General features: G+C 52.2%; 6 protein-coding genes across 6 annotated transcripts; 2 read left to right on the top strand and 4 right to left on the bottom strand.

Moving 5' to 3' along the window:
* Positions 1-209: 209 nt before the first annotated feature.
* VTN49DRAFT_2135 (uncharacterized protein) lies at positions 210-2276 on the bottom strand (the record flags this gene model as incomplete). Its single annotated transcript, XM_069409827.1, has 1 exon — positions 210-2276. The coding sequence occupies one exon, from the start codon at positions 2274-2276 to the stop codon at positions 210-212; it is 2067 nt and encodes a 688-aa protein (XP_069269892.1).
* Positions 2277-4327: 2051 nt separating this feature from the next.
* VTN49DRAFT_2134 (uncharacterized protein) lies at positions 4328-5558 on the bottom strand (the record flags this gene model as incomplete). The annotated part of the gene is made up of 5 exons (XM_069409826.1): positions 4328-4831; positions 4888-5184; positions 5236-5368; positions 5431-5482; positions 5537-5558. The coding sequence occupies 5 exons, from the start codon at positions 5556-5558 to the stop codon at positions 4328-4330; spliced, it is 1008 nt and encodes a 335-aa protein (XP_069269891.1).
* A 3225-nt stretch (positions 5559-8783) lies between these two features.
* VTN49DRAFT_2133 (uncharacterized protein) lies at positions 8784-10665 on the bottom strand (the record flags this gene model as incomplete). Its single annotated transcript, XM_069409825.1, has 6 exons — positions 8784-8957; positions 9012-9047; positions 9091-9183; positions 9239-9305; positions 10349-10427; positions 10491-10665. 6 exons carry the CDS (start codon positions 10663-10665, stop codon positions 8784-8786), a joined length of 624 nt encoding a protein of 207 aa, XP_069269890.1.
* Positions 10666-11852: 1187 nt separating this feature from the next.
* Positions 11853-12401, bottom strand: VTN49DRAFT_2132 (uncharacterized protein; the record flags this gene model as incomplete). The annotated part of the gene is made up of 1 exon (XM_069409824.1): positions 11853-12401. The coding sequence occupies one exon, from the start codon at positions 12399-12401 to the stop codon at positions 11853-11855; it is 549 nt and encodes a 182-aa protein (XP_069269889.1).
* Positions 12402-12549: 148 nt separating this feature from the next.
* Positions 12550-15721, top strand: VTN49DRAFT_2131 (uncharacterized protein; the record flags this gene model as incomplete). Its single annotated transcript, XM_069409823.1, has 3 exons — positions 12550-12554; positions 12604-13631; positions 13674-15721. The coding sequence occupies 3 exons, from the start codon at positions 12550-12552 to the stop codon at positions 15719-15721; spliced, it is 3081 nt and encodes a 1026-aa protein (XP_069269888.1).
* Positions 15722-15746: 25 nt separating this feature from the next.
* VTN49DRAFT_2130 (uncharacterized protein) lies at positions 15747-17573 on the top strand (the record flags this gene model as incomplete). Its single annotated transcript, XM_069409822.1, has 1 exon — positions 15747-17573. One exon carries the CDS (start codon positions 15747-15749, stop codon positions 17571-17573), a length of 1827 nt encoding a protein of 608 aa, XP_069269887.1.
* Between the last annotated feature and the right edge of the window lie 410 nt (positions 17574-17983).

The raw sequence follows: 17983 nt of genomic DNA, 5'->3' as shown, positions 1-17983 counted from the left end.
CAACAGAGGAATCTGGTTGCCCACCCATGTACTCCGTACTTACCGGGCTACCCTCTATGTCTGTGATTCCCATGAACGCCTTATAAAGAACAATGAAAGAAAATCCAAGGGGTGCCTCCTTGCGCCAAATCCACAAGTTAGTAACGCCATTTCCCCCAATGGAAGAGCCAAAAGGAACACAGTGGTAGAAGGAAAAAAAAGACCATTGCTCAAAAAGCCCAGCTTCCCTTTCGTTCTCGCACTCCCCAGGCGTCGTGACAGTTGTCCTGGAAGCCACCCCAGAGGAGCCGCTGTCGAGCCCATTCGCGTATGTACAGGCGCAGGGCGGTCCATCGAGGGCATTTGCGGATCGTGCCGTCGTCGTCCCCTGCGTGCGATCCGGAGGCAGTGCCGGCAGTGCCTTCCGATACTCCAATGTGGCCCACGGGTTTTGTCCGTGAATCATCGCGTCGGAGTTCTTCCACCGGGATCCCGGAGATTTTACTCAGCTCTTCGTCAAAGTAGTACGCCACCGATGGGTATCCCAAGGAGAGGTAGTTGTAGACCTGGGTAACAAAGCCGTCGTGGAATTCCCGGTCGATCTCGCTTTCGATGTCCACGGATCGGTCCCCATCGTCGTGATCCGGAGTCGGTGGAGTGACGACGGTTTGCACTGTCGGGATGGATTGTTGGAGTGTGTCCAGGCTGAGGTAGGATTCTCCCTCCGCCTGCGGTGAAGGTGTCACGATCCCCGGTCGATACTGCGGCGGTTGATGGTTGTCCCCACGACACAGACCCATCCAGAGACCCGCGCCTTGACCCTGCTTACCGCCGGATGGCTTGCACCAGAGACCACCACCACCATTATGCATGCCTCCTTCGGCTTGTTTGGTTTCCTGCGCCGTGGATACCTCCTCTGAGTCGCTCTCACACTGGGTACCCTTGGGTGACTGGCTAAACGGGAAAACAATATCCTGACCTAGTAACGGCGGCGAGACTTTATTTTTCAGTCCTTGATCCTGTTGCCAGCCGAACCTGTGTTTATCAGCATCCTGCTTGGGGGCAGCAGCTGGGGCGGGGGCTTTGGCGTCGCTCGATTCCCCCTGTCGTGCCTCGTATTCACGGAGTTCTGCCTCTTCTTTGTGCCTGCGCATAATCGAGAGCTCCCTTGGCAAATCTTCTGCCGATCCGCGGCGAAACGATACCGACGTCGCCCTGTCGGGGGGCAACAAACGTCCCCTGTTGCGGTCCTCATTTTCAGAGTCGTCACCCCCGTCGATAGCAAAGTGATCCACTGAATGGTGAGAATGCTCGTTCGGAAATGCTGCCAGTGCCTGATCTCTCAGCTGCCTCTCAGCCTTTTTGGCAGCCAGGGACAGAATAGGCCCCGAAGATCGTCCACCACTGTAATGATCTCGTGACTGGTCCGCGAGCTTGAGTCTTTTCATACCCATGTCATGGAAAGAAGACTGCGACGTGGCGGGAGACCAAGTGTGCGAACTTTCGGAACCCTCACCGTTGCTCGATGGAATCCCTGACGAGTCTTCCGCATAATGCGAGCGTCGCTGGCTTTGTTGACGCTCAAGAAGACTGACATATGAGAATCGGGACTCCGATTGATCAGATGGCGATACCCCTGATGCATTGGTACCACGTTGTCCGGCAATATCAGTGTCCATTCCACGATTTGGCCTGCCATTGTGGCCGGCGGAAGAACGATTGTCATCGGCAACATCAGGTTGTCGGTCGCCTCCGAGCTTACGGAAGGAGCGCTTTGCGGTCTCGACTAACTGCGGCTTGAACTTCCTGAGAGGAGCATCAGGCTTGGTCTGTTCCCCTGAATTCGAGTCGTGGGCGCATGCTCTAGGACGCCAGCTAGTCTGCGCAGGCTCCGCTGATTGTTGGTCGAACTCTCCTGCTGGCCTACCGTCGTTTGCTGCATCTTGAAGAGATGTTTGATTGGGCGGTGTTGACTCGATCAGCGGCAACGAAGTAGGATATGATGGCCCGGTCGCGATTGAGGTGGATTGATCTGCTTTATCATCATTCTTCGCCGAGTAAGGAACGGCTGTCTCCTCCGGACACGGTAGGGAACCTTCCGGGCGCGATTTGGCGTCTATCTCTTGCCTTTTTCCTTCCTCCTGATGAGTCTGATGCTCTCCTAAGACAAGAGGGGCAGAACCGGGTACATCGTCCGCCTTCGTGGGCAATGTTTGTGCTCGATGGGATTCGGTCGACGTCTCGATTGGCTCAGGGGGAAATCGGTGCACACCATGGGGCGCCGGAGGGATCCCCATTTTACAGCTTGATTCAGTCCCGGAGCATCGAGAAGAACGAGACGGGGACGTTTTCTCCAACCTCCCTGCTTCGAAGCGAACCCCGCCGTAAACGACCGATTCTCTCCGCATCCATCGCCATCGACACCTCGAGATTACCTAAGTGTCAGCTGCTCTTGTCTTGCCCTTCGAGGTTAGTGGGGATCGACGAAGCTTGCCGATTTGGAAGTCACCAGGATTTCGTAACTTCCTTTTCAGTTATCTGTTTTCCATTTCTAGCAACTCGGTGGGCCTCTTATCTAGTTTCTAGCATGATCCATGATTTTCATGTCATCTGATCCGACTGGTCTGGGTGGGCCATTCCATTTTTGTGGTGTTTTGTGTGAGGCTCTGGGCCAACAACGGCAGCTCTTCAACTAATTTAGTCGGTCTCTGAAAGGCTGATTAGACTACTGCTTGGTTATTGCTGTGCAGTTCTCAAAAACATGTAGATCTAGGAACGTGAAAGAGTCTCCTTCTCTCCATTATAGTAACCTAGGACCATCGAAAGCTATCCCTAGAAGGAACTGCAAGGGTTGAAATGAAACAGCTGATGAATAACTGTGTGCATTCCATGAAGTTTGCATATAACCAATGCACTGGGAAGCGAAACGAGGACAACACGAACCCACGGGCAGCAATTGCGTTGTATGTCGTGGTCGTTGCTCAATGCGGCGACGTGTACTCTGTAACAAGAAGCTTTTTTTTTTCTTTTTTTTTGCTGCCACCTGTTAGTTCCAAGCCTTTCTTCACAGGTGTCTTCACGCTTCCAATACAGCTGTTGAGTTTCCTTGATAATTCCACAGGCCTATTCTTATTCTGCGGGACGAATCATGTATTCGCACATTGGTAGGTAGCTATGTGAACGCGCAGGAAGCACAGAGCGACCTCACTGTATGGCTTGGAGACCAAGCGTAATCAATTGAAGGACCCTATTGCACTCGTTCTCTGGGTTGTTTGCTCCAGTGCTGAGCAATCAATTGATTATGCATAGAACTCCCTCGAGGGTTTGGTATTCCGTTCTTCGTCTCTCGAGGGATGCAAGTTATCCTGACTTCCTGTGACAAACATGTATATAACTTGCCGATGCCCCAGGAAGTTGAGAGCCTCAGGCGAACCCCAGGGTTAGGGGTCAAGGAGTCATGGAAGGGGCTTGATTAAGCGAGGCTGTTAAACCCACTCTGCCCTGATCATGGAGGATCAGGATTCAGTTTGGATAACAATACGCGGTATCAAATACTCCTGTCAGATACAACGGCTGTGGGTATTCTGTATCGATTCGCAGTCCATTCCCACCCATTCATAGTAGAGTTCTTGGATCCTATAGTGAATACGTACCTTTTGGAATTTCTGCAGATCAAGTGCAATTGCAGGGATACATATTCTGCCACGCTCACTGCGTCTGAGAGGAGCACTTGGCAGTTCTCGACGAGTTCCTCCATAGGCTGCAAATACCACAGCGCATTCGAGCTTGAAGCAAACATGGGCCGATGCATGTCCGACATTCCACATTGAAACACCATTGCGGAATCACCATACACAATTCTCTGAGACACAAGGGCCATCATCGGATCCGCTATTGCAACCTTTCTTGTTGTAATTTGATCCTGTCTGCAGCAGCCGATCAAGTCGATCAGAGGGGAATGCCCGAGCATCCATGATGACCACCCCCCCAAAACAACCCGATCGAGCGCCATGGGACCATCACCATTTCAACAGCACAAAACCCTTTTCCTTGATCACCGCTCGGAAACGGCGCCCGCTGAAGATGGTCGGTAATTCCTTGATCACACCGCGGCAGTGCGGGGTCGGCGAGAAAGCTTGAACTGCGTGCTGAAGGAACACGGAGAGAGGTTGCTCTAGCCGAGAAGCTTCAAGGACAGGGGAAAGGCGATATTGAGGTCACAGATTCATCTATCAACATTGGATGATCGTTCGCATCTACTCCAGCGCTGTAGCAAACAGTGGAGTGGCACTGCAAATATGAATTCATCTACAAATATGTACACTTCTCCTCTGTACAACTCACGCGGCTATGCACCAAGCTTGATCAAAGACGTGACAGTGTCACTCACGCTCTCCTTCAGACTCCGGAATTGAATGCCCAAGACTTGCCTAACCAAACTGTTGTTATATTGATAGATGTCCGCCGGAGTGTCATCGACAGCGTTCTCCGGCAGCTTCGATGCCAACTCCGCGTGCGTCTCTCGAATGATGTCGGCCAACTGTTTATTCGAGAAATAGCCCGCCGTGGTGAAGAATCGCTTTCCACCAGCCTCGGCCACTTCGATCGCCCGCACATGCGCTAGGGCAACATCCCGCACGTCCACCCAGAGGTAAACATTCGTGGGTGGAAGCCCATCCTTATACTTGCCCTGAATGAGGTCTCGGATGCGCTCGTTAGATGTATTGAGAGAGGCCAGGCTGCTGAGGTGGTGCACGATTGGCCCCAACACCAAGGGTGGGTTGATCGTAGCCACATCGAAATTGGGCTTTTCTTTTTCGACAAATTCCCATGCAGCTTTCTCGGCAAAGGTCTGGACATCCGTTAGTGATGCGTGTACACAACAGGAACCCCGTCTGGAAGACTTGCCTTGCTGCCGCGATAAGTCAGACCTTTGTCATTTCCGGTGGCCTCTTCCCACGTCACGGGGTTCCACACCGACTCATCGTAGACCTTGACACTATTGTCGGCATTGATTATGGCGGCAAAGGAGGACGTAATCACGACTCGCTTCACCGTCGGAGCGGATGCCTTGATCGCTTTGAGAATGCCAGTTGTCCCCTTGATGGCCGGATCCAAAACCTCTTTTACGGGGTCGTTAAATTTGAAGTGGAAAGGCGATGCCGTGTGGAGGACATAGTCGAATGGGGGATCAGACTTCACTGCCTACAAGGCTGTGAGTACATATTGGGAATTCTCAATGATTTGAGGTTTTACCTCGTCGAAGGCGCCGTCTTTGGCGATATCTTCGACAACGACATAGGACAACTTCTCCTTTGGTAAATTCGGATGGGCCTCCAGAATGCGCTGTCCCTTTTCCTCTGACCGCACCGTGGTTACGACATCATAACTGGTAGCAATGACGTTAATCGAGCGTGCAACGGAGTCACGAGTGTATCAATAACAACTCACCCTCGCTCCAGCAGAATGTCCAGGATATGGGCAGCGATGAAACCGCTCCCGCCTGGTTAACCAAAGTCAGTGCGTTTCTAGATGTGAGGTTCCGAGAATCACCCACCAGTCAAAAGAACCTTCACCATGATGGGACCAACACGATACAATGCCGGCTTTATGTTCAGTGCCAGGGAGATTAGAGACAAGAAACTGCCATTAACTCCTATGGCCGCCAATCCGATGCTCTTGGGCGCTCTTTATATATCGCGCTTGCTATTGAGGGGGACCCTCCACCACCGGCCCCAGATCCGAAGAAAACACCGAATGGAATAGTTCCATGGCTCATGAATGATTCCACTTTAGTTGTGGATAAGCGTAACCCCGCGCTATAACCCAATCTCCGGAGATATTGATGACTGAGATGGAGCTTGGATTACGGAATTTGAATGATGATTTCTCACCGTAAGATAGCGTCATCATTGCTGGATGGTTCTCTTGATGTTCGTGGTACCCCGCTTCCCGCCGGCGATGGGGGTTTGGATATAGATGATTCTCTGCAGCGATCCATTCGAAGCTTATCGTAGGGTATTTCCAACCCTAACCCTAAGACACACTCGCACTCAACTTCACCCGGAATTTCCGTCCCAATTGGCAGTCTACGCGATAACGTATGAACGTAATCCTATTAGCTTGTCGGAGAGAAACAGCTTATGTTCATTCAGTTTTTGGGATGGAAACACCAGATTAGCCAGGCCCCTTATCGATAAATTGGTAATTGTTCGTGTCCAACTCCGAGGCTTTACCCAGTCTTGGCAGACCCCACTGAGAGTCCTTCCGAAGCGCCCCTCTCCGTCAACAGTTCCTTTGCCCTCTTTGTGTTTCCTGTTGTCAACCAACGCATGTCTCTCTACGTCTCCGACGAGTGCCTTCGAGTCCCATCAAAAATATTCTGTGTTCTCTTTGTCCTTCTCAGCAAGTTCGTGACTAAGTCCTGATTGAAGGTCCAGAGAGCGAGTTCTTGGCCTTGTGTTAATCGGAACCTCGAATTCATTCCGGAGCGAATATTCTAGTGGTCTATTTTTTAGAGCTGATGTGGATAACAGTAACATCGACATCGTACCGAGATCCATGAGTTCGCACCGCTCTTCTCGTTGGCCAAAGGGGTCCGGAAAGGGAGCCAGCTATCTTTTGAGGGAGCCAGACCAAGCATTCCTAGATCCCGTACGACATTGGCCACGATACTGTCATCCATGTCAGGCCTAATTACTGGACCAGCAGTGAGATCGCACTGGAATGGGCCACCTTATTGCATTTCGATTGACAGGCTGCTTCCGGATGCAAGACAATTGACTATAGTAGACGGCCGCCCGCGATCCACACAGCGTCGGAGTTCCAGCTTGTCTCAGGATTCTGAGAATGCCATCGGGTTCTTTGCTTTTCTCTCCGAACGCCATCCCCATGGCCATAGCTCTTGGATGTCGTGATATTCGGTCCACACTCTGTAGCTTACCGAAAGCTGATGGAAGTAAAACTAGGAATCGATTCCTTCGGCTCTACCAAAGGATGTGGATATATATATATATTGAGGAGAATCCCTCAAAACATCGAGGAGAGAGGTCGGTCTGCATGCAGGCCGAGTACCGACCAAGCTGCCCTTAGTTCACTTCGCTACTACGTACTCATCAGCTGGCCTAATTCGGCCCACTCGACTTCCCTGATCTCAGCTCACGGGATGTTACGGATACAGTATTTGTTGATGAAGACCTGAACGCTTTACGTTAGTTTCATGAACCATTCAGTTGCTGACCTGAAAAGATGGAATAGGCCCTGTGGACGGCAAGAGGGCCATGAAAACAATTCGAGACGCCCAATGCGGCCAATCTCCTGCATCTCAGGAGTGTCTGATGTCCAATAAGCGTTGAACCGTTCTCAGCGGTTACAGTGTTGTTCACTTACCTTTTGGAGGTGGGAAATTTCCGAAGCTAACCGTGCGAGCAGGGACTGAGTGTGCCGTGCCTGTGCATAGTTGAGTAGAGAATCTCAAGCAGGGCCAGGGTTACTGGCCGAGGAGTCCCGACGGGCTTAAGCAAGGGCTTAAGCGACAGTAATACATAAAGTCCACGCTGTCCTTCTGATCCGACGGATCAAGATTCAATTCCGTTTGCATCCCGCGCGATCAATGGGACGGCTGTTATAGGCACACCATATTGATTCGCCGTTTTACCTTTGGGGCATTCATAGTAGAGTCATCCTTGAATCCTACGTGAACGCCTCTCTCACACCGAGACTTCACTGTACTTGTACGTCTTTCAATTCGTCGGCTTAGGTGACCATGAGTCCGGTTGAGAAAGCGACCAGGTCGCACAACCAGGCAAAACAATCCAATAGCTACCTTTGAATTGATTACTTTACTTTGCAGGCTATTCCATCTGCGATGTTGGGCTTTTATGTTGCGGAAACCTCGAGTGCTGTGACCTCACCTCGTTAATTCAAATCATTTTAAACTATTGCATACAATTCAGTGTTCAACCCCAACCCCCTTTCTCCCCCCCCCCCCCCCCCGGCCCGTGGTATCAAAAGCGGCGTGAGAAGCGCGAAGCCAAATCTCTTGATTCATAAATTACGCCAATTGAACATTGGATATTCTGTCCATTCGTGTTCTTGAGATTCCCCGTGCACTCGATGGCATAGAGACCAATTACTGTAATGCAACTATCAAGCTCGGCGTTTCCCAGAGCCCACCTTCCTGTCGTCGTCGTTGGGCACGAACTGGAGTCGGACAGTACTACTGGATCAGAGTCGGAGCCGTCCTCCGTTCCTCTGGTGACTCCAACATGGGTGCATTCTCGACTGATTCCAAACATTTGCGATGAACCATTGGACTAGATTGATTGGAAGCCTCCGATTCCGGCCCGGCAGAAAGCAGTGCCTGATAATTTATGTTTGCTGCTGAGACTACCTGGAACTGCATTTCGTCCCATTCCAAGGGTCCCCTTATGACGCCGACGACCAACAATTGTCGGCCAGCAGCGGCAGGTAAAATTTCCCCATTGCTGGCTTTCTCTCAAGGACAACGTGCACGTGGGAGAGCCTGGCTCAATTCTCCGACTCGACGTACGACTGCAAGGCCACAATAGAGACGCGGACTCCTGCTGACTCCGTCCAAGAGTCGAAACTGTTCTGCTGAAGATTATGCGAGGCCTCACTGACTCCGCATCATCCGGGGCCACGGGGATACCGGAGACGAAATTGCTGTCAGCGGACGTCGAAGGGATGAGGAGAAACCATTTTGAAGACCTGAACTCCACAAATGAATGGGCTATCAGATACATGTCCGGGGCCAGTTCTTGGTGGCGTAGGCCTTCGGGAAACTACAATGAGGGCATTTCGCGAGTACTTCGCGAGGGCCAGTTGACTGATCCAGTGAGGTACTCCGGGCAACGAAGGCGCAAGCAAAGCGCTGACAGGCAGCTGTTGAAGGGCGCCTGTAGAGATAGGAGCCTTCTGTCTTTAATGAAGCCGTTTCTGTTCCGCTTCTTCCTCGTCTAGATGTAGACACCAGTCAGCAAAAGGTAGCCGACTTCATGAAGTCGACTCACCTCTGCTTCCTGGAATTTCCAATGGATGAAGCCGATCTATCTTGACGAACGTGGTTCATCTGTTGGAGGTGTGTAGGACCTTCAAGGGTTTGGCGGTATTCGGAACTTGGACGGATCGGGTATTGTTTGCTTGAAGTGGCAGTAGAGGGGTTCCTAAAGCTGCTTTGCGCAACTAGAAGTATCGAATCGTGAGTATATTTTGCGCTGAATGAGTCGGGTGGTCTTACGAAGTGGCACGAGAGCCTATCGATGAACTCGCCACCAGAGCGGGAGGATTGCACGCGCCAGTGGAACCTGAAAAATTCCGGTCCTAATTCTGAATCAGCAGATATCTGCAGCAGTCCAACGCGTAGATGCGTATTATCTCCCCGATAATGCACATTACCTCCCAACTCGAGGAGTCGGGTATTGTTGAATTGGGGTTTCGGGACAGTAGACAATGTATATTGAATGGCACCATGCTTGTCCTGGCTACACGCGGACGGACATGGTGATGATGCGCCTCCCTACTGATTCATTGTGGCGCGGTGGCAAAGGTCCAAATACAACGTTGTCGGTGCCGATACTGTGCTGTATGTGATCGTCCTTGGTGGGGGTTCCGGGGTGTGGATGCATTCGGGTAAGCTGGCAGCACAATCCGGGGTTTGTCGTCGTATCATATTGGGCGCTCAGCATCCCGCGGCTCTCCGAAATGGATCGAGGATCAATTTGGGCCAGCCATGGTGGCACAACTTGACAAGGGTCGCGATTTCGTCAATGGTATTCATATCGGGAATGTTCAAATCACTCAGATTTAACATCGACCACGACCATAAACGGCTTTCTGGTCCTTTCAGTGGTAATAGGGAAAATGGTGTCCACGAAGCGGTTTATTTGAGTACCATTTATATCAGTTCGCTCTCGGGAGCAAGGTCTGCTGATTCAGCGAATGAAGGGGGGAAAGGAGTAGTTTGATATGAATGAAATTGAGCTGTAAGGCAGATCGTACTTGACATAATGAATACCACAGCAGAAGGAAAGAGAACAAGACAACCCAATAGTCATCTCAAATGACTGCGTTCCGCATGTAAATCACCTCGGGCGCCGCTACGGCGGGTACCGAGACGAGTGCGTGGCAATTAAATCAACATCACTCAGGGTCTTTACTATCGACCCGTATACACAATTATTGTCGGATGCAGGGCTGCAATTACTCTCAAACATGTGACGAACGACCAACGGGTGATGCTTGTCTCTGGGATCGGGGACTTCGGCTAAGACGACCTGGTTGACGAGGATTATGGGATCGATGAAATATTCTTGGCTAGCCTTGTAAAGAACATGGGTGTGAGTCAGACCAGGTTTCTGATATTCCATGACGGCGACGTGGGCCCAGCATTGCCTGAAGATGTCCTTCGCCAACTGGTGCCGGAAAGCCTGCAAGTTTCGTATGGAACATGTGTCAGACTAAATCCGGCCAGGTTTTGACCTCTTGCCTACCTAGGCAGCAGCTTACGGGCGATCTGGGGCTATTGAGGATTGTCCGTGAAGGTAACTTGATAAAGAAGGTCTGATACCCGTACTTGGCGACGATGGCCATAGAGTCCTCAAACCACACTGCTGTTTGCAACGTCAACTGCCAGGAAGCAAGCAGGGAACGCCCGTAATCGCGCATCTGGTTTTTTTGTCCAAGATCGCGTAACGTATCTGCGGCGTCCAAAATGTTATCTCTGACAATAAGTCCCCGGCACTCTGGTGATGAAAACTTAGAAACTGTTGTTGGCTGCTCCGCAGAAGTCCAAATTGTTTATCAGATTCGTTGGCCGAACATGCACAAGGATCTGGTGAAACAACCTTTCCCTCACCCTCTCTCTCTTTCTCTCCCTTTCGCCGTTGGAAGCCAAGAAAACGCCTGGGTTTGTATGGATCTGGATAGTCAGCTTGGGGCATGCCTGAAGGGAAAACTTCGAAGGTTCGATGTCGAACATCCCCCGGAATACCTGGACTTCGCGAGGTCCTTTTTCAGAACGATTCGGACGTACAGGTTGGCACAATCGCCCGGGCCGACATCTAGTCGATTGTGAATACGCGTAATGAAGCAATTGCGGAAGCCATGAGCGGGAGTTTGAAAGCAGGAGCTGGTGGGGATAGGAGAGAGCGGCCGCTGGAAGCAGGAGAGCCGGAACAAGTTCGCCCGCAAACGTTGACCCGAACTTCGTTGCCGCAAATACAAATAGTCACAAGCGCTAGGTTCGCCAGTCTGCGAGCACTTGGGCAGACTGAGTATCAAAATCGGCGCATAAGCCCCATGTAATACATGCTGATGAGGCATCAATTGGTATAACTATTGTGCTATTGAACAAGATACGCCTCCGAAGTTTGCTTTTTATTCGAGATCTTATCCTCTGGTACATTCTCATGACAAACTGGTTGTATGCTCGCGTCAAGAACCCACAACCCTTCCGCTTTGGGTCTTCAAGACCGTCCCTCCTGACTCGTTTGGCCTGGTGTCCCAGTGGATTCCATTGTCAAGCAACCGGATGGAGGAGACCAACTTGGTCGGCATCTCCTGGTGTTACGCCACATCACCCAGCCTCATTGTATCTACCTTGTCGGCCAGATTCCTGACCTTGACGTCCACGTCGCAGTATCTCCTGATAGGCAGGGGACCGTCTCCAGGAATGACGTGTCCCTTCTTGAGGCTTCTCGGAAATTATTGAAGCGCTTCCAGTCGTTGAAAATATGCATGGCGGCACCTAAATCCAAAATTGGCGAGTCTTTCAGCGTATAGTTGTTGACCGCAGAGATCGCAAACGTAGTTGTCACCGTGGTCCTGGCGCCGCCTCTATCAAGGTCTAATTCTCAATGTTGCCTCCAGTTCTTGGGGGCCATCAGGCGCTCGACCTCCCGCCGCAACCTCTTGTCGAATTTCAGGCGCTCTCTCACTCCTTGTCGCAGTTCCTCGTCGAATACGAAATCATCCGGAGCCTTTTCCGGGAAGACGTAGTAACAATTCGCAACCTTGTGGCCGATCCCACCACATGCAAAGCATCCCGTTCGCCGCTTCTTGTTTTGGGGTAGGGGCGTCGAAGAGTGCTTCCTCTTCATCGTTGTCTTCTCTTCTGCATTCGACCTATCATCTGTTGCCTCAACTCCCTCGAATGCCGGGGACGCGCGCTTCACAACCGGCCGTGGTATGTTTGTCGGTCCATCTTCCTTCAGATGGAGACGGAATGCCTTGGCAACTCTCCGGTAGTCGAGCGTGTTGTCTTCCATATCCTTTTCAAACCTGGCCTTCTGGCACATGTGCCAAAATGCGTATCCAAAAGCCTTTACTGCCCTGCCGAACTCAGGGTACCAGTCAAAGGCTTCGGCCACACGTCCGAGACTATACGCCTTGGCTTTCGCCATCACATGTCTTCTGGCTTCTTCGTGGGACGAATATTTGATAGTACTCGTCTAGGATTACCTCCTTTTCCTCGCTTTGGCTGGTGCCAACCAATTCTTTCAAGTACCGGTGCCTGTTAGATTGCAAGGGGTATGGTGGATACCCAGGAGCATGAAGTACGCCGACTGCCGACATCCGCCTTGACAATTATAAGGATTGGAGAAGATGGAATGATGCCTTCATCTCTCAAGCGATCGATGCTGAGCTGTGGAAGTCAATCAATCCAAAGAGTCCAGGCTTCGGAAAGTTCTTGGAGGAACCAGAACCTCCAAAGTACAAGGACTATGAGGCGCGTCCAATTGAAGCCACCGACAATCTCGACTCGGACGAAGAACTCGTGCCCCAATCAGCCGGCGACCTGTCCGACTACGGGTTCAAGTGCTGGAGGAGTGACTACACGACATATCCTCAGCGCTTGCAACGATACGACCGTCAACAAGACCGAATCCGAGACCTACGGAAGTGGATCCACAAAACGGTTGCATCGCATTGGGTCCAGAGTGCGTGCAGACCGGAGGAAGGTATCCACGTGTGGTATCGAAATCTGAGGAAGCTGGTGGGCACCAGAAAAAGTGAAGAGAAGGAAGCCGTCCGAGACGAGTATGATCAAATCATTCGCCCCACAAAGAAGCCCAAGGACTTGCTCGAATGGATCGGGAATTGGGAGCGAGTAATGGCAAGGGCCAAGGAGTGTGGTCTCGCGCGAGTGGCTGAAGCGTCGGACTGGTATCCTGAGTTCGGCAGAGCCCTTAAGGCTTTCGGATATGGATTTTGGCATGTGTCGCAGAAGGCTCGGTTTGAGGACGAAATGGAGGATAACACGCTCGACTACCGGAAAGTCGCCAGGGCGTTCCGTCTCCAACTAAGGGAAGACGGACCGATGGACAAATCACGGCCGGTCGAAAAGGGCGCATTTACGGCATTCGACGGAGTTGAAACGACCGATGACGAGTCGAGTGCGGAAGAGAAGACCAGGAAGAGAAAGCGCTCTTCGTCGCCCTCAACCAAGACCAAGAAGCGACGAATGGGATGTTTTGCGTGCGATGGAAACGGCCACCGATTTGCAAACTGCTACTACGTCTTCCCGGAAAGGGCTCCAGATGATTTCGTGTTCGACGAGGAGCTGCGACAAGTTGTAAACGAGCGGTTGGAGACCAATAAGCAGCTGCGGGAAGAGGTCAACCGCCTGAAGGGTCGCAAGAAGAAAGGAAAACGGGGGAGGCAGCATTGACTAGCCGACCTTGAAAGCGACCCGAGGAAGACGGTGACGACCACGGTGGCGATCTTTGCGGTCAACAAGTACCCGTTGAAGGATTCAGCCATTTTGGATTCTGGCGCCACTACACATATCTTCAACGACCGGAGGCGATTCAGTAATTTCCGAGAAGCCTCAAAGGGAGATCATGTCATTGCTGGAGACGGTCGCCTGCCTATCAGAGGATACGGCGACGTGGACGTCAAGGTTGAGAATCTGGCCGGCAAGGAAGAGACAATGAGGCTACGTGACGTGGCGTACTGTCGAGAAATGCCGACCAACTTGGTCTCCCTCATTCGGTTGATTGACAGTGGCATTCACTGGGATACACGGCTGACCGAGTCAGGACAGACAGTCCTGAAGACACGGAGTGGACGGGTTGTGGGAGTCCTGACCAGGGCATACAATCAGTTTGTATTGGAGAACGTACCGCGGGATAGGGCCCCAAATACAAAGAAGTTGTCAGCGTACCCCGTCCGCCACAATTACAATAGTTGGACCGCAAGACGCCCCAGCCAGGCAGACGCAAGGATCTGGCATCTCCGCCTCGGACATCCAGGACCAGACCCGTTGGAGCATCTTGTCGAAGGGGTAACCGGCGCCAAGATCAAAGGTACACCGACGACGAAATGCGATGAGTGCGCCCAGGCGAAGATGGAACGGCAGGTCAGACGTGCGCCAAGGGATCTGTCTGACTACCGTCCCGGAGAAAGACTGGCGGTCGATTTTCATGATTTCCAGAAGGACAAGGAAGGGTATTCGTACCTGTGCCTTCTCACCGACCGCGTCTCCCGAATGTCTTGGGACTACTACCTGCAGGATCGCACGTCCGACTCAATTATCACCGCACTGCGAGATATCATCACCCTCCTGGAGAGACAATATGGCGTCAAAGTCAAAGTTATCGAATGTGACAACGAAATCGAGCAGAAGCGAAAGGCAGTGAAGAGCTTCCTGAACGGCTTGGGAATCAAGACGGAGCCTTCAGCGCCATACGCTCAAGCTCAGAACGGAGGCGCCGAACGCTCGGGGGGTGTGGTGAAGGAGCGAGTCAACGCCATGAGGAGCGGTGCAAACCTCCCGGAAACTCTATGGCGTGAGATTTGCAGGGCGGCGGTATACCTATTGAATCGGACGCCGAGGTACGCACTCGATTGGAAGACACCGTGGGAAGTTTTCCACGAACGCCTGGGGCGGAGTGCAAAGCGACCGGATGTTGCGCATCTGCGGGTATACGGGTGCAAGGCGTACGTCATGTCACCAGCGGCGCACAAGAAGGAGAACCGCCTGAAGCGATTTGACCCCAAGGCTTGGATCGGTTACCTTGTAGGGTATGCATCGTCAAATATCTATCGAATTTGGGTCCCGCATAAGAAGAGGGTCATCTCGGCGCGAGATGTTATATTCGACGAGGAGACGACCTTCGACGGCAACCTCGAGACCCTCAGAGACGATGTAAAGGAACTGAGCCTGGACGAGATCGCGGATCTCCTAGATAGGGCCCAGGTGCATGATGGCCCAATGTCCTGGAGGTGCAGAGACCGCAGGAGACGGGAATGCCGTTGGACAACGGGGATGATTGGACGGACGACGAGTCGTCGTCCGATGATGAGCTCGCGTGGGACGACGGTCGAATTCAAGAAAGGACCGTCGCAAAAGGTGAGAACGAAGGGCATTTGCCCACACCACCAGCCTCTCCGCCGGACGCCCTATTGGCAGTTGCCATGTTCGGGTCCGTTGTCATCGCTGACCAACATCCTCAGTCCGCTATGGCCGTATGGCAAGAATGCGGCGGGACGGATGGGATGGCGGCGCGGGGCGGGGGTGCCGTGCGGGAATCTCCCTGCGTGGAGCGCTACGCGCAAGGGGCCAAAGACTCCCAAAACCGGCCGGGGAACCCCCAAACCGGGGACATTAGTGCTCGTTTCCAGTGCGGGGAATCCGGATCCCCAAAACCTGGACCTGCTAGTGGACACCAATCAACTTGGAAAGAGTCCCGGGGTGGCCATGCCAGGGTGGAACCCTTAAGAGCAGGAGGGAGCGCAACGGCGGCATGGAGAGGGGCCTTCTATTCGGGTATGAGGGCTGGGGTGGTTCAAGGTTCAACCCTCAGAAAGTTCCAGGTGGAGAGAAGGTCCGCTGCTCGACCGCCGCAACAGAGAAGGATGGCTGGAAAATTACCAAGGAAGAAGTCATGCAGAGATGGGAGAAAGGCGAGACTATCCATCGGAGGGAGCTACCCGAGCCCCCGGAAAGACACGAAGACCTGGCGAGTCACCCCCTGGGAGAATTGTTCCTGAAAGGGGAGATAGACCATCTGAAAAGTCATGTGGACGTGGGGACCTGGGAAAAGGTCCGAGTTCAAGAAAAGAAGGGCAGTGAAGACCCTATGATACGGTCAATGAAGATCCTCGGTTGTAGGTGGGTGTATGCCTATAAATTCGACAAACACGGAAGACTGCAAAAGGTCAAGGCGAGGTTAGTGATTAGAGGAGACCAGCAGGCTCGAGTGACAGACAAGGATACCTACGCGGCCACACTCGCCGGACGATCGTTTAGGATATTGATGGCGATTGCCGCGCGATTTAACCTCGAGCTTGTGCAGTACGATGCCGTGAATGCATTTGTGAATGCCCACCTGGACGAGGTCGTATTTATGAGGATGCCGCCGGGATACGAAGAAGACAACATGATCCTGCGACTACGGAGAGCTCTCTATGGCCGCCGGCGTTCCCCGCTCCTTTGGCAGAAGGAGCTGACAAAGACGCTACTTGAGATCGGCTTCGAACGAGTTCCCCATGAACCCTGCGCGTTCATTCGCAACGGAGTTATCCTTTTCTTCTACGTCGATGATATCGTCGTTGCGTACCGGAAGGAGCAAAGAACGGTAGCGCTTCGAGCGATCATCGAGTTGAAGAAACGGTACAAGCTCCAAGGTGGAGACAATCTCAATTGGTTCCTTGGAATTCGAGTCCTGCGGGATCGGACAAGAAGACGGATCTGGCTTTCACAGGCCTCATATATCGACAAGATCTCTGGCCTTGCAGACACGAGAGAGCCGGTGCGGATCCCAATGGGACGAGAGGAACTCCTGCCTTATGATGGATGCGCGGAGCTGAAGGACATCCGGAGGTACCAACAGAAGGTTGGATCACTAATGTATGTGGCGGTGCACACGCGTCCAGATATCGCGTTTGCGGTGTCAAGGTTGGCGCGCTTCATGACGAATCCAGGACCGGAACATCATGAGGCGGCAGACCGTGTGCTGAACTATCTCGCCCATACGAAGTCGCTCGGGTTAGAGTTTGGCGGCGACAACCATCTGCGGGTTGCAAGTGATGCGTCCTTTGCCGATAATACTCTCGACCGCAAGAGTAGTCAAGCGTTCGCCATGAAATTGTTTGGGGGTATGATTGGATGGAGGGCCAACAAGCAGGACACGGTCACAACCTCCACCACCGAGGCTGAACTGTTGGCATTGGCTCAAGCGGCGAAGGAGTCTATGTTCGTCAGCCGACTGCTTGCGGAGCTCAAAGAACGACTCGACGAGGAGCGAATACAAATTGAGTGCGACAACAAACAAACCATCGGGCTAGTCACGAAGGACACTCTCGCACTCAAGAGCAGCCTACGTCATGTCGACATCCACAATCACTGGTTAAGACAAGAATATCAGCGAGGAGGGATTGTGGTCAAATACACTGAGAGTTCCGAAATGATGGCGGATGGATTGACAAAGGCTCTGCCACGGCAAAGTTTCGAGAGGTTCAGAAACCAAATGGGGCTTGTCGACATACGGGAGCGTCTGCAGGAAGAAGGTGATCCTGGTACCGGCACCGGGGTGATCGAGGAAGACCAGTGGCACTCCGACGAGGACTAAGTGCAGTTGCGACCGCGAGTTCGCAACTGGGGGGGTGTGTTAGATTGCAAGGGGTATGGTGGATACCTAGGAGCATGAAATGCGCCGACTGAGACAGAAGACGTCGAGAATGAGGTTTGAGAAGTCTGAACCTCTGCCAAACCTCAGATATACGGATGTAAGACGAAGGGTATAATCACTGTACTTAAGACATGACCTCCAGATGTGAGAGAGAGAGAATAGAACAGTCATATTATCTTTTTCCACTGGTCTACTTGTTCATTCAGAACTACCACTTTACCACACCACATCCAACCCTTCTTGCGAAGTTAGTAGGCTTGTAATTGTGGGTTTTCACACAATACCCCTGACTTTCCCCTTGTCTAATAAATCTTGTGCAGAACAAAAATAGAGTTTGTACCTTTCATTGC

This window comes from Thermomyces lanuginosus (assembly GCF_041956635.1).
Source record: "Thermomyces lanuginosus strain ATCC 200065 unplaced genomic scaffold VTN49scaffold_24, whole genome shotgun sequence".
NCBI classification, from domain to species: domain Eukaryota; kingdom Fungi; phylum Ascomycota; class Eurotiomycetes; order Eurotiales; family Trichocomaceae; genus Thermomyces; species Thermomyces lanuginosus.
Note: the sequence above shows the minus strand (reverse complement) of the source record. Positions and strands in the feature narration are given on the sequence as shown.